The sequence below is a fragment of the Girardinichthys multiradiatus genome, chromosome 2 (assembly GCF_021462225.1).
Source record: "Girardinichthys multiradiatus isolate DD_20200921_A chromosome 2, DD_fGirMul_XY1, whole genome shotgun sequence".
Lineage (NCBI taxonomy): Eukaryota > Metazoa > Chordata > Actinopteri > Cyprinodontiformes > Goodeidae > Girardinichthys > Girardinichthys multiradiatus.
In genome coordinates this window covers 43,595,675-43,610,059 of record NC_061795.1, presented here as the reverse complement: position 1 = coordinate 43,610,059, position 14,385 = coordinate 43,595,675, and the positions used below count along the sequence as shown (strand labels likewise).

At 42.1% G+C, this 14,385-nt stretch overlaps 1 protein-coding gene across 1 annotated transcript; it reads left to right on the top strand.

The window, feature by feature from the left end:
- Positions 1-877: 877 nt before the first annotated feature.
- frs2b (fibroblast growth factor receptor substrate 2b) lies at positions 878-13,922 on the top strand. Its single transcript, XM_047348952.1, has 7 exons — positions 878-1,345; positions 6,334-6,405; positions 6,485-6,576; positions 10,132-10,318; positions 11,887-12,021; positions 12,198-12,361; positions 12,615-13,922. Exons 3-7 carry the CDS (start codon positions 6,511-6,513, stop codon positions 13,659-13,661), a joined length of 1,599 nt encoding a protein of 532 aa, XP_047204908.1. The 5' UTR covers positions 878-1,345; positions 6,334-6,405; positions 6,485-6,510; the 3' UTR covers positions 13,662-13,922.
- The last annotated feature ends 463 nt before the right edge of the window (positions 13,923-14,385 follow it).

Here is a 14,385-nt window from a genome sequence, read left to right as displayed (position 1 = left end):
ACAGTATAATGCTGTAACAATATGACTGTCATTGAAACAACTCTTGAACAAGGCTGCAACTATTTTGGGGCAATTCTGCAATAATGCTAAAATTCGACTGTAACAATGCTATAATGATGCTATCACTGAAACAATACCTTAGAGACATGGATATTATTATTACTATATTTAACCAGAAAACACCCAGTGAGATTTAAAATCTCATTTATGATATGGTAGCAACACTACAAAAAACACAACAAATTATATAGTAGGGAATGCCACAACATTGTAAGCACACAAAAACACCTTGCAATTCTCACTGAAACAACACTGTAACAATGCTGTTACAGCACTATTGCAGTACAAAACACTTTACCAATCCTAAAACACTGTAGAAAGACTGTAATCACACTCAGTGGAATTGCACAGCAGCACTACAGTAATGAGACTACAGCATGCAGGAGCTGTAAGGTACAATCAGCAGAAATATAACACACTGAAGTATGAAATATTGGGTCAGTTTGTGTTAGAGTTTGATAACATTTTGAGTTAGTCTTTTTGAACGAGTGTTACGTCTCCCTCACTTGTTTGTTACTGTGTCTGTAAGTTATTGTGACAGTGTTAGTTGTTATGCCCTGTTGTGCTATTGTCGTTGTATTATTGTGGCTCTGTTGTGTTAAAATGTTTCTGCTGTGTAATATCGTGAGTTTGCTTTGTCTCACTGTTTATTTTGTGTTACTGAGATAATGTTGCGTTATTATGAAATGCGTCCTATTGTAAGTGCGTTACTAACTTACTAACTGCTGTGTGCTATTGTGATTCTGCCGTGTGTCATTGTTAATGTGTTGTGTGTTATCGTGTCTATGTTGTGTAACTGTGAGTATGTTGTGTCATTGCGTCTCTGCTGTGTGTAATTGTGTCTGTTTTATCATCAGCTCTTATTTTACTTTCTGCGCATGCGTCGGAGGCCGCTGCAGAACCGGAAGTTGAGCAGTGATTTAGCCCCACAGACAGCTAGCGGCGGAAAGATTTAGCGAGTTCACAAAACTTATTTTTTAGCCAGAAAAAGTTATTTTTGAAGGAACCTCGGAACTCACAGTGACCAGCTAAGGACGTGCGATGGATTGTGACCGGTTCTGGTCGTTTATTTTCCGTGAAGACGAGCGTTAGCGGCCCTTGAAAGAAGTTGTGATTGTTTTTTGGCGCTCCAGCAGCTAACGCTAGCTGCTAACTGCTAACGCTCTGAACGGACAGAATCGAGCTGCTGGAGGTTCAAACGGCTTGGACAGAACATAGGTCCTTCTCCGCCAGCTGGAGGTCCAGAAGGTTCGGAGGCTGGAAGTCACACCGCTGACTTAACCCGGTGAGTTTGGGCTGAAGTACCCCAGGTTAAATAGCTATTGCTAAGAAGCTGCTGCCTACTAGCTGCCATTACAGAAACATCTCTGGGAAGTTTAATCTGCGTGACCAGAATCCCGCAAACTAACCTAGCTTTATGTGCTGGTCACACCCGGCCAGCACCGTGTTTGGGCCTAATTAACAACATTGTCACTTTAATTGGTAACTTAACACTGAACAGTTTGTGTTCTAGCGCTTACAGAACAAATTATAGCAAAAAGAAAATCATTAGACTCGCACTGATAACCTGTCAGTGACTGAAAGCTGCTGGCGGATTGATTGATTGATTAACGGATTGATCTATAGGTGATGAATGAATGATACTGGCGTTGGTCTGATGTCACAGTGAACAGGTCAACTACCAGAAACTCCCATCAGCTGCACAGTTTTAGTTCATTATCCTACCTTTATTCATGTAATCGGTAATCTACGATCAAATCGGGTGTGTTTTGTTAGTTGAAGAAATAAAATATCAGATTCGTTTTGGTTTACTTAATATTATTTTTTACAGGTTTGTGAAGAATTGTAAATACATTTAGGGGTTATTTACAGAACTAAATAACAAATGAAGAAACATTGTTCAATTTTAATTGAGATTATGTTACATAATCATGCATACTTTTGCATAATCCAGTAAGTAGGTCTGATGACAACCTTTTCAAAAGAGTTGGTTTGTCAAAACAAACAACTTCAGGTGAAAGAGCATTCTCAATGCCACCAAGATCAAGTGCGTAGGTTAAAGAGGAGGAGAAGTTGTAGCTTAATTAATGTTTCTCTGTTTACACTGAAACCTGTTAAAGGTTGTCTTGGAGAATCGCAAAGAATTTAGTTGAAAAACTTTTTATTGTCGAAATTGACATGAAATGTTCAAAAAAGGATGTTTGATGAATGTTCTGCCATTTATGTTGACAGATCAATGTCAATTTATTGACTTGTTGGAGTCCTTTTTATTTAGCTCACATTTGTTGCTGTAAAAATATATTTTCACCTTTTACAAACAGACATTGAAGTTGTATTATTTTTTTAATGAAACATTTTTCTGGTTAAATCCTGAAAATAATTTCTAAATTATTTCAAATTTTTGATAAATTCTAGACCTTACGTATTTGCCTACAAATAAAACACATATCTACTCATTTTCAGGTGACCTAAACAAGGTTTTGTCGAACGAAAACTTAATAAGCCCTGACCATGTTGTTAATAGGAATGAACAAAATAGATAAATATTTTATTGCTGTGTTCATGTTATTGAGAAATCTTAAAAATTGCAACCTGCAGTAGATGATAAAAATGTGATTTTGAGGGAGCTGCACAGTCAGTAGCATAATAACAAATCAAGTGATTGGAGCACAAACTGCAGCCACAGACACTTCTAGTGACAGACCTACTATAAGTCAGATTCAGTCTCTAGATGTGACCAGGTTAGTTAACTTTAAATTATGTGTGTACACATCTACTAATCAATGCAGCTGCAAGGTTTGATGGAGGAACTTCCAGGGATTTTCCCTCACATATCAGCCAAAACCTTCCTGGTGCTTCCACACAGAAATCGATGAAAAACATTTATCAATCGCGCTAATGCAGATGAGGTAGGAAAATGTTCGAAATGAGCTCAGGATTTAAACTGCTTTTTGAGAACTTTCTATCGGCAGAAAAATCTTTGTTAGAACAAATTAACAAAGGTTTCAGACTGAGTTTTAGCAGTTTAGCTTTAATTAATAAATTGTGTTAAGTGTTGGTTTTCTGCTGAGGTTTGTGAGATGAAACTAAAGCTGGGTTCAGGGCGCAGGGTCGTATTGATTATGAGGTAATAACTGATCATGGGACAGTTTCCAATCCTCTCATTGTCACAGAACTCTTTCCTGACTAACATATGTGCTCAGAGGGTTGTTTAATGTGAGTCAATATATTTTAGCTTTGAACTGCCATTAAATGAATGAAATCATATGAGTGGAACAGGAATATTTAGGGTAGGCCATCAGTGAGAACAAACACAACCTTTTCTAAGTTTGTTCTGTCAGAACACATGCAAACCCCTTCATACTGATTGCTACAGCTAAACATTTAAAGGTGGACTATTCTCATTATAAAGTAAAACATGTCTCTGGTAGAGTCAGTTGTTATTTAGCGAGAGTGTGAGTAAAGTTAAAATACAGAGGATTTTGGAAAATTTGTAGGCTTTAATTTTCAAATCCATCAAAAAGCTACGTTTTTTTTCTCATCTGGGATGAATAACACATCTCTGCAGTCCCCTTTATTTTTTAAGCATTTTGTAGAGTGGATGCCAGAATACTGTGGATTTAAATTAGGGCTGTGAAATATGAAGAAAACATCCAATATTGTTTTTTAATATTGTGATAGCAGTAAACCCTCTTTTGTCTTTTTTTCCCTTGAATATGATGTCCCCTAAACTCCATGAGTTTTAGCATCTCGATCACTAAAATCTATGTTAAATTTGGGCATAGAAGGCCATGAAATTAAATCCAAGTGATCAGATGTATCACTTGCCAGAAGAGTTTGAATGCATTGCACATGGAAAATGACAGCATACTTGAGCTTTAAAGGGACTGTGGCGTTAATGCTCACAACTGATGTAATTTTTTAGAGGAAAGGTGTGGGTTAGAATCAGAATTAGCTTTTTTAGCCAAGTTTGTGAGCACAATCAAGGACTTCAGTTCCACAAAGATAAAGTTGTGGTTGAATTAGTGCAAATATGTGTGGAATTGATCTGGGCACTTTGACTGTTAAGTGTTCATCAGAGAAACAGCCTGGGGGAAGAACCTGTCTCTGTGGCGGCTGGTTTTAGCGCTCTGTAGTGCCAGCCTGACAGTAGAGGTCTAAACAGTTTGTGTCCAGGATGTGTGGGGTCTGCAGAGATGTTAGCTTCACTTTTCCTGACTTGTAGACCTGTACAAGTAAGTCCTAAGAGAGCAAAGTACTGAGGCTGCCATCCGCAGCGCCATCTTGCAACATTATTATTACGGCGTTATTATTAATCAATACGGTCATAGTGAATTCACCAATAGTATTGGTATTTCAAGTATTCCTAATATTGCTCTGCCATACAGCCCACCAAATATTCGATCTAACGAGTCTTTTCAGATGTGGAGGCTGCTTTGACGCCAGTTATTGTATAGCTGGTGAAAAATGAAGGAACAAGAAAATCTTTGACTATCAGTGAGTGAAGACGTTTGAGAGTTCTTGTAAACTTCTCCGTTTGAGAATGTGTTTACCTGAGCAGCAGAACTTAAACAGTCGATATTCTCTGAAAGTCTTCAACACATCGGGGTAGATAGGCATCATTTAAGCAGAGGTTCTCCATTGTTACGAAGAAATCAATTCATCTTCATTAAGGTTTTGTCTTCTCTCAGTTATGTATAAAATTAGTCTGTTTTCAGAACTGTGTTGTAATGTTGATGTTCTGACCCTTTGTGAACTGGGTTTACACATTTCTCCATTCCTAAATCCATCCATGGATGTTGCTGATTGTATTGAAACAATGTAAGAAATAAAATAAGGTGTAAGGTTATTGGTGAAACTGGCTAAGATCAGAGACTCTTTGCATCTGCATCACCATAGGGGGATAAATATTGCAGAACTTTTTAAAATATTTGTTTGACATTAGAGGCATAATGTTTTATTTTATATATTCACTATTAGTTTGTATTGAGATGATTTCTACTGGGAGTTTTTGTGTGCTGCTCTCTGGGCTTTTCTCCACCAGAGCAGATCCAGATCTAAACCATCATTGGCCAGAAAGCCAGTCATGGTTTTGGAGTCACATCATCCCACCAGTAAAACCATCGTTTACAGTAAAAGTTTGATGCTCCCTCTGTTGGTTTCTATAGAGGATCGTGCTGCAGGGACATAGTTTATCTCCACAAATCTGTGCTTTGGTCTTATTCATTCCGCAAACAGATGGCTGAGTATCACCAGTCTGAAGTATAAACCGCTTTAAACAACACCCGTTGATTCTGAAAGCTCGTTCTGGACTCCATTTCCCATGGTATTTACCAGCACCGAAAACAGGAGCTACACACCCAGTTTCAGTAACATTTAGAAACATTCTTTACCATTATGGTCTGCTTGTCTCTGATCTTGGTTTTTATAAACAGGTAAAAAACATACAGCTTCAGTTCCTTTTTTAAAACGCACCAACTGGTAATGTTGAGAGACCCGACAGAGTAAAATAAAACAGCATTTCAATGAGGATTTAGAAACACCAGCTGGTATTTGTGAATGTCTTTACAAACCTGTGCAGCTGTTTTCTGGTCAGTATTTATTAATGCTGACCAGTTCACTTCTTCAGTCAGCATTCAGAAACTTTAGCTGTTGATATTTAAAGACCCAACAGTGTTAATATGGACACAGTTTATAGATCTAGCTGAAAATGGTGTTTTTGGACACATCTCTGTCTGATGTATTGACCTACATTTACTTTATGGTGGCGAAATAAACAGCAGAAAGATAAAACAGTGAGCTCGTGTCGTTCAGAGATAATCCAACTTTTTATTTATGTTGAAACTCCGTTTTTATTGGTTTGCTCTGAAATTACATAGATTAGAAGTAAAATTAACTCAGGAGCTTAAAGGAACATTTTGATTGTTTTTGGTTGTCATAACCCAGAAGTTTTTTCCTCTAACCCAGCTTAGACTTGGTACTGGGATAGAACCAGTGCCACCAGTTTCACAGTGCCAACGTCAGTGCGTTCAGATGATGGGAATACCCTGTGTGTGATGGTCGTGACGTTGAGAAGACAGAAATCAGGCATTCTAACTTTTGTTTTCTGAATGTGGAACTTGCTACTTTTTTGTTGGTCTCTGACAAGACTTTTTATAAAAAAGGTTCTGAAAATGGACAGAATTGAATTGTAAGAAACCCAATCAGACTGTGTGAGGAATATCCCATCATCAGGACCAACCTGAAATAATTTTGTCACAATTTGACCTACAGAGCTGCCGTTCCTCCCTGCAGACCCACTGAAGCTCTGAGGATGGAAGCAGAGCTGCTGGTGGCCGGATCTAGGTGAGTCCACCTGCAAAAACGCCTGTGGGACACTACTGTGGCTGCTCAGGCTCCCTGCTGAAGGTTTCCTCTGTTTCAGACATCAGATGGTGCTCTGAAGAAGCCATGGGTAGCTGTTTAAGCTGTCCAGAGAAAGAGTCAGTTCCAGATAATCATCAGAGTAAATTCAAGGTGAGTTCCTGCCTCGACCTGCCCGCCTCTCCGCCCACGCCCTTACTTACTCACTAATGACCGTCCCACGCTCTTATTTCACAACCATCGGTGTGTTCTCTCCTGTTCTACCTGTGAGAGACACATTTCAACTCTCTTCATTATTAGGTGGATAGAGCCGATGAGTCACCCGGTCTCTTTAACAGAGAAGCTTTCTAAACCTGTTAAACCTTCAAACGTGGTTGTTTCAGTCTGGATCATTTGAAGTGTTTCTGTTCCTGACATCAGATCTTCTTCATCTGCGGATGATGATGTGGGTTTGATATCTTCTTCCACATGGAGATCAGATGATTCCTTCTTTACCCAAGCTTCAGTTCAGAACGTTTGTTCCTGATAGTTCAGTCGGGCTGTTTTAAGCTATTTCAGGGATGTTAACACATCTACGACCTCAATTCCAATGAAGGTGGGATGTTGTATAAGATGTAAATAAAAACAGAATACAGCAATTTGCAAATCCTGTTCAACTTATAAGCAATTGAATGTACTACTACTAAGACAAGATATGTAATGTTCAAAGTGATAAACTTTGTTTTTATTCAAATATTCACTCATTCTGAATTCGATGCTTGCAACACGTTCCAAAAAAGCTTGGACAGGTCCACCAAAGGCCTCATTCTACAGGTGAATAGATTAATTGGAAACAGGTGAGTGTCACAATTGGGTTTAGAAAGAGCATTCCCCTGAAGGATCATTTGCTCACAAGCAAGGATGGGGTGAGGTTCACCACTTTGTGAACAACCGTGTGAACAAATAGTCCAACGGTTTAAGAACAACGTTTCTCAACGTACAACTCCAGGAATTTAGGGATTTCATCATCTACAGTTCAAAATATCATCAAAAGATACACAGGATCTGGAGAAATCTCTACATGCAAGTGGCAAGGCTGAAAACTAACATTGAATGCTCCTCATGAGTGACCTTTGACCCCTCAGGAGGCGCTGTATTAAAACTGACATCATTCTGTTAGGGATATTACTTTGTGGGCTCAGGAACACTTCAGAAAACCATTGTCCATTAACACAGTTCATCGCTACAGTTAAAACTCTACCATGCAAAGCCATATATCAACAACGGTACCGGCTTCTCTGGGCCCGAGCTCATCTCAGATGGACTAGCACAAAGTGGAAAAGTGTGCTGTGGTCTGATGAGTGCCATATTTCAACTTGTTTTTGGAAACCATGGATGTTGTGTCCTCTGGGCCAAAGAGGAAAGGGACAACATCTGACCTTTTTCAGGGACGTCCTTCTTATTTCAGCAAGACGATGCCAAGCCGCATGCTGCATGTGTTACAACAATGTGGCTTCGTAGTAAAAGAGTTCTGGTACTAGACTGTCCTGCCTGCAGTCCAGAACGGTCTACATGTGAACATGTGTGGCACATTATGAAGGCTAAATTACGACAAGAGACCCCGACTGTTGAGAAAGTGAAGTTGTTCATCAAGCAAAGAATGGGAAGGAATTCCACATACAAAGCTTCAACAGTTGGACGCTTATTGAATGTTGTTAAAAGGAAAGGTGATGAAACACAGTGGTAAACATGACCCTGTCCCAGCATTGTTGGAACATGTTGCAAGTATTACATTCAAAATGACTGAATAGTTACAAAAAAAAAAACAATTCAGTTTATCAGTTTGATCATTAAATGTCTTCTCTTTGTAGTGTATTGAATGTAGGTTGAACAGGATTTGCAAACCATTATATTCTGTTTTTATTTACGTTTTACTTTTCATTGGAAATGGGGTTCTGTATGACAGCGTTTTAATTGCGATTTCTGGGCACACACTAGTAGAAACATGAAAACGGTGTAATTTCCCTTCCACGCCACTAGGAGGCAGCATGTTCTTTGAAACTCAACAACATACACATGTGTACAAACACTCCCTGCTTAAAAACGTTGTAGAAAATGAGCACTTTGCTGGAGAACTGTCCTTATACTCAAAAAAGTCATCAGCAGAAACGGTTCTCTGCAATCCGCCATTTTTATTGATGTTGCATTCGTTATGTTTTTCGCATGTGCATCAATTTCTACTGATTGCAGTCATATCGCTCACGAGCCAGGGCTTCTTCAGACAGGAAGATCCTGTTTTTCCCGTCTACATGACAACGGAGATCGGGAAATTTTTTAAACTATAAACTCTAGAACCTGTTTTCAAATCGTGCTGTTTTCCGAAAAACACGAACAGTAGAAACGCAACAAAACTTTTTTGTTTGCACAAAAAAAAACTTCATTTAAACATGGTCTCAGTGTTTATATTTTAGATTTGAATCAGCAACCAGGGTTCTTCCCTCTCTTTGCAAAATGGATTTTTGGTTTTGGAGAAAATTAAGCTGAGTAATACAGGTAATATCATCATTAATCATCAGATTATATTTCTGTCATGAACGTGCAAACAAGAACCCGGTTCACATATTGCTTTATCAATCACATTACACAAACAGCTCTGATACAAAACATGCAAAAAGTGTTGACTATTTCTCCCGTACATTTTCTCCTGTGCATCTGTCGGAGCTCAGATACATTCAGTGCTTCAGATACGGCTCAGGGAAGTTATCTGCATTGAGTTCCCTTAATGTTGAACATATGCCCCTTTCCTATGGGCAGCTGCTCTCTGCCTGCTTCCTCCTCCAGCAGACGCTGGTTCGTATACTGACCGTCAGTACATTTCCGAACCAAACATGCTTCATGGTGTTATTGTTTTGTGTGTTTTGGGGGAAATGCACATGTGTCTGAACAGCTAATTTAACCTGCCTGCATGTAATTCAGAAAGCTGATGTGTCCTTTTTCTTTTCTTTCAGCCTTCAGGCATAAGATTATTTGTAAATGGTAAAATTATATTTCGATTTGACCTGCTCCGGGTAACGTTTCCCTGCACTACTTCTTCAAAAACCTTCTTGTTTCTCCTCCCCCCATGGCGATCAGTGAACAGCAATCTGTTCATGTCACATGTAGTCCCGACTCAGCCCTGGTCTGACCTGCTCAGAAGCAAGGACAAAAAAAGTCACAAAGCTGGCCGAGTGGAGCCAGGGGGAAAGGGGCAATGGGGCAACTTTAGGCAGGAACTGGAGTATTTAGACTCTTCCACGTGTCTTCTCACCCTTCGATCTAATGGTAATTAAAGCAGCTCCTTCCTGAGATGGATCAGATGTGTATTGGGGTAGGTTGGCTTGAAACGCCCACCCCATCTTCTGTGTCGGGACCAGTCGGAAAATAACCAGTGCATGTAGAACACGTGTAGACGAACACTGAATGTCTGTTCAGAAAGGAGGACGTCTTTGAGTCCTTAAATTTGACCTGATGTCAGCTCAATGAGCTGTGGCTGGTTCTGTTCACATAACTTCAAAACAAACCCCGAGTTTTACCAACATTTCCAATTCCAAGTTTAACCTCACTCTAATGTGACTAACCAGTCTGGAGTGAATAATTTAATGTTTCTGTATAATCTCTGGATGCTAGAACTCTGCATCTCTGCACCAGCATTCACTGTATAGCTAAAACTCTGTGTTTTCGTACTGTCAGGTGATAAATGTGGATGACGATGGGAACGAGCTGGGCTCAGGCGTGATGGAGCTGACCGAATCAGAGCTCGTCCTTCACACCCATCGCCGTGACGACGTCAGGTGGCCTTACCTGTGCCTGCGCCGCTACGGCTATGACTCCAACCTGTTCTCCTTCGAGAGCGGCCGTCGCTGCCAGACCGGACAAGGTAAGGGTGGTCACAAATCGTTTCCTGTAACAGTTCGAGTTTGGGGAGCTTTGACATAGCTAGCCCGATGGTTTTCCGGTTTATCTCAGCAGGTTGGATCAGCTGTTTTTCTTCCACCTCCGGATGGAACCATGTAATATAGTTCCTCACATTTGTTGTGCTTTTAAAATATATAGAAAATATGGTGTGGCTCCTGACCCGGTGATTTTTACTTTGACACAGAGGGTGCAGGATGCAGTGAATGCGACCTCATATGTTCACCATAAACTCTCCCGGTGCTCCAGAGTTCCATTTTTCAGTTCTTTAAAACCAGATCATCGATAAACTTAAAGATACGCTGAGTTTTACTTTTGTTAATCTAGAATCGTCCATCACGATGCGCCAAAAAATAAATCTGACCTCCGCTGATTAGCTCAAGCATTCAGAGGAAACTCTGGACACCGTATGACAGCAGCCTCTGGGAAAAGCTTCATTATTTATTGTTTTTGTTGTGGGACGTGATCTAACTAATTAATTTAAATAATTAAAGGCTTTTTAATTTATCAAGATTTGTCACATTTATATTGCATTATTTAAGGCAACAAGCAACTTTTTTTTCAATTCCAACAAATTTTGTTCGATGACTGAATAAATACTCTCAAAAGCCTTGTTCAAATTACATAACGACACTGCGCTCTACTCTCTGAGCTCCTCCGCCGCTGGCCTGACACTGTAACCGATTAATCTAAACTTCTAAAACTACTTCTCCAGGAAAGGGTATTTCCATATTCCAAGCAGCAATAGTCAAAATGTACCGCACACATTCCCTGATGTTTTTTTTTTTTAACCTCTCCCTTAACATCTTGATCTTGGAACTGGGGGATGAGGTGACAGGGAAGACTGGAAAAGACTGGAATGCTGAAATGGAAAAGGTTGAGTTTAAAGTTGCACTGTCTCTCCCCCCGTGCTTGCTCTCAGGACTGCGGCTGCTCAGGGTTAGGAGGGGGTCGGTAAGTGTCAGACTAAGTGGGGGTGATCGGCTGATCAGTATTGATTGTACTGTGAATACACATGGATCAATAATTGTGTTTGTGCCGTACCCCCAGCAGTCTTCTGTGTGTTTTCTGTCTTTTCCCTCCTCCAGATTCACATCATCTGTCACTCGTCTTGTCGTGCAGATCCTTAGTTGTCCTGTCTGACCAGTCACAGGTTTAGGCTAAGAGTTTCAACTCATTTTAACAAAAGGTAAACTGGCATCATGAGTGATGGCAGTGCTGTTTGTTAGAGTGACAATAGGATAATAAACAGGATCAGTTTCCTTGGAGTTCCCAACTTCTTTCTACGGAGCCTAACAAGTTCTGTCCAGTCTCAAGGAGCATGGGGGGGGAATGATTACTATATGAATTATATGTTACATGTCCCTATGAGCTCCAGTCATCAACCAGTTATCACAAAACTCCTACTCTTTTTGCTCCCAGGCTTGTCTCTTCCAATTTAACTCAAACCTGTGTATGTGTCATAATTTCTGTTCCTCCACCCGTGGTGGTGGAATCAGTGTCTAATCGCCTTTATTCTTTCTGTGCTTGTAGGTATATTTGCCTTCAAATGTTCTCGAGCTGAAGAGATCTTCAACATGCTGCAGGAGGTCATGCACAGTCACAGCATTAGTGTGGTGGAAGAGGCAGTGCTGGATCCCAACCAGCAGGGGGCGCTCACTCCTGCAGGTGCAGACATACATCAACTGTAGTATGACACATTTATATGAGAAGTGGTTCCTCTCCCATAATGAGCTCTAAAGACTTCTTCACATCAGGATGTTAATCAGAATGTTTTTTAACCTCTCTTGCGTGTCAGAGGTCACATGTTGCTGATTAGGTGTGTGTCTGTCTTTTGGCCGTAGCTCTGGGTTACTCAGTACCTACAGTGCCCAACGGGGTGAGTCGACTACCATCAGTGGGCGAGACACCGTCTCACCCATCCACCCGTCACCCATCTGTGGCTAGCACCCGGTTGCCGTCTGTGGGAGAGGAGTCCACGCACCCACTGCTTGTAGCCGACGAGGCGGTAAGATTATTGATACTGACCTCATGACCTGACCTCTCTTCTCATTCACCTGACGTTCAACTTGACAGTCAACCAACCTGACTTTACTATGATTTTCACATGACCTTCGCTTGATCGTCAAGTTGACATCACCTCACCTGACATTTACTTGAGATACACCTGAAGTTTACCTGTCATTTGCGAGACGTGCAGCTCATATTTACCTGGTGTTCAGCTAAGGCATGTGCTGATGCTGCTTATATCTGTGTTGCAGGTGCACACCTATGTGAATACCACTGGACTCATGGAGGAACAGCCCAGCCCGCTCACTGTCATCACACCCCTGGAGAGCCCCACCTCCCCACATTCTCAGTGTCCTCCCACCCCCCCTCCTCCTCCCAGGGTCTGTGTGGAGCCTGTGCCCCCTGCCCCCCAGCCGGAGCCCCAGGTGTTGTTGGAGCTTCAGGGGGTGCGCTTCGTGCTTGGACCCACTCCTGTTCAGAAGCAGCAAATGGAAAAGAAGAGACAACAGGAGCTGCAGGAGGCCACTGAGCTCCGAGAGACTAACGGCCCTATCCCAACCCCTGCCCCTGGTGAGCCGCCTACCCCGCACTCCAACGGCTCCTCCTCCGCCAACGCATCCACGGCTCCCCGCCGCCACCGCCCGCCCCCCCTGACACCCGACTTGCAGAATGTTAACAACTCAGCCCAGCGGCGCACTGCTCTGCTGGACTATGAAAACTTGCCAGTGCTGCCACCGGTTTGGGAGGCCAGGAAGCCAAGCGCAGAGGAGGAGGAGAGCTCCGATGGAGGTCTTAAGACACCGTCACTCAACGGGTACAACCACCAAACCACCCACAGCCTGCTGCAGCACTCCTACTCCCACCCGCTGTCTGCTGTCCTCGAGCCCTCGCACAACTATGTTAACACAGAGAACGTGACAGCACCACTCAGTGCGCACCGGCCCGACACGGCCCGCCGACGCACTGACATACCCACCATTTTTAACTTCGATTTCCGCCGGCCGCCGCTGCCTGGCCACATGGAGCCACCCAAAACTCTGAACTACATTGAGGTGGAGATGGACAGCAGCAGTGGAAACAAAGGCACCTCGGATGGCAGCAACCCCCACACGCCTCGCACCCCCACCTCCCCGCTGCCACCGACAACACCAACCCGGCGCACCGAGATGTATGCTCTCATTGATATCGAGCGCACCGCCGCCATGTCCAGCTTGCAGAAAGCACGGCCGCGAGATGACGGCACGTCTCGCAAGACGAGACACAACAGTACGGAGCTTCCCACCAAGAGTGCCGCGTGACTTTCTGTTGCCGGCACGGAGCCGTGCATGGACTCCATTCAGACAGGAGCTGTTCACCTGTGGAGGTGGACTGGTACTATGGCAGATGTAATACCTCTGATGATGATGATGATGTAACAGACTGCTTTCCTTATATGGTACACGTCAGTATTACTGAACAAACATTCCAGTTATCCTTTTGTACGAGTCACTGTGCTGCTGTAAGATGACACATGTACAGTAGATCTGACACAATAAATGTCTGCTTTTATTTGTACACGCTGACGAGCGCCTTGCCTCTTCTATCTGCTTCATCATACCACAGCAGCATCATTCCCATATGGCATCATCCTCATTCTCACACATCATTACTTTCACACAGTATCAGCATCTTCATCATGATCAGGTATCAGAGTCCTCATCATATTCTCACACAGTATCGGCATCCTCTGTTCTGTATTGAGCCGCATTTACCACTAAATACATCTTGCATTGATAAGTACCGAGCACTTTTTGGTAAAAAAGCTGTTGATATGAATGTTTCTGCAGGTGTAGAAACAATCAGGGTGTTGTGATCTCTTCGTCCTTCTTTCTTTCCTCCATTCTTTTCTCCTCTCCCCCTTTCCTTTTTGCCCCACCTTTCTCTCTTTCATACTTCTTATTTTCTTCCTTTTCATTTCTGTCTCAGTGTGTGTAACAACTGAAACAATCCCAAAGCAGTTTCTAATAAAGTTTCTTTTAAGCA

Excerpts from the sequence above, each read along its gene's own strand:
- frs2b (XM_047348952.1), top strand. The coding sequence starts at position 6,511 with ATGGGTAGCTGTTTAAGCTGTCCAGAGAAAGAGTCAGTTCCAGATAAT. Across the intron at positions 10,319-11,886 it reads TCGCTGCCAGACCGGACAAG|GTATATTTGCCTTCAAATGT; the intron begins GTAAGGGTGGTC and ends CTGTGCTTGTAG. Across the intron at positions 12,022-12,197 it reads GGGGGCGCTCACTCCTGCAG|CTCTGGGTTACTCAGTACCT; the intron begins GTGCAGACATAC and ends TTTTGGCCGTAG.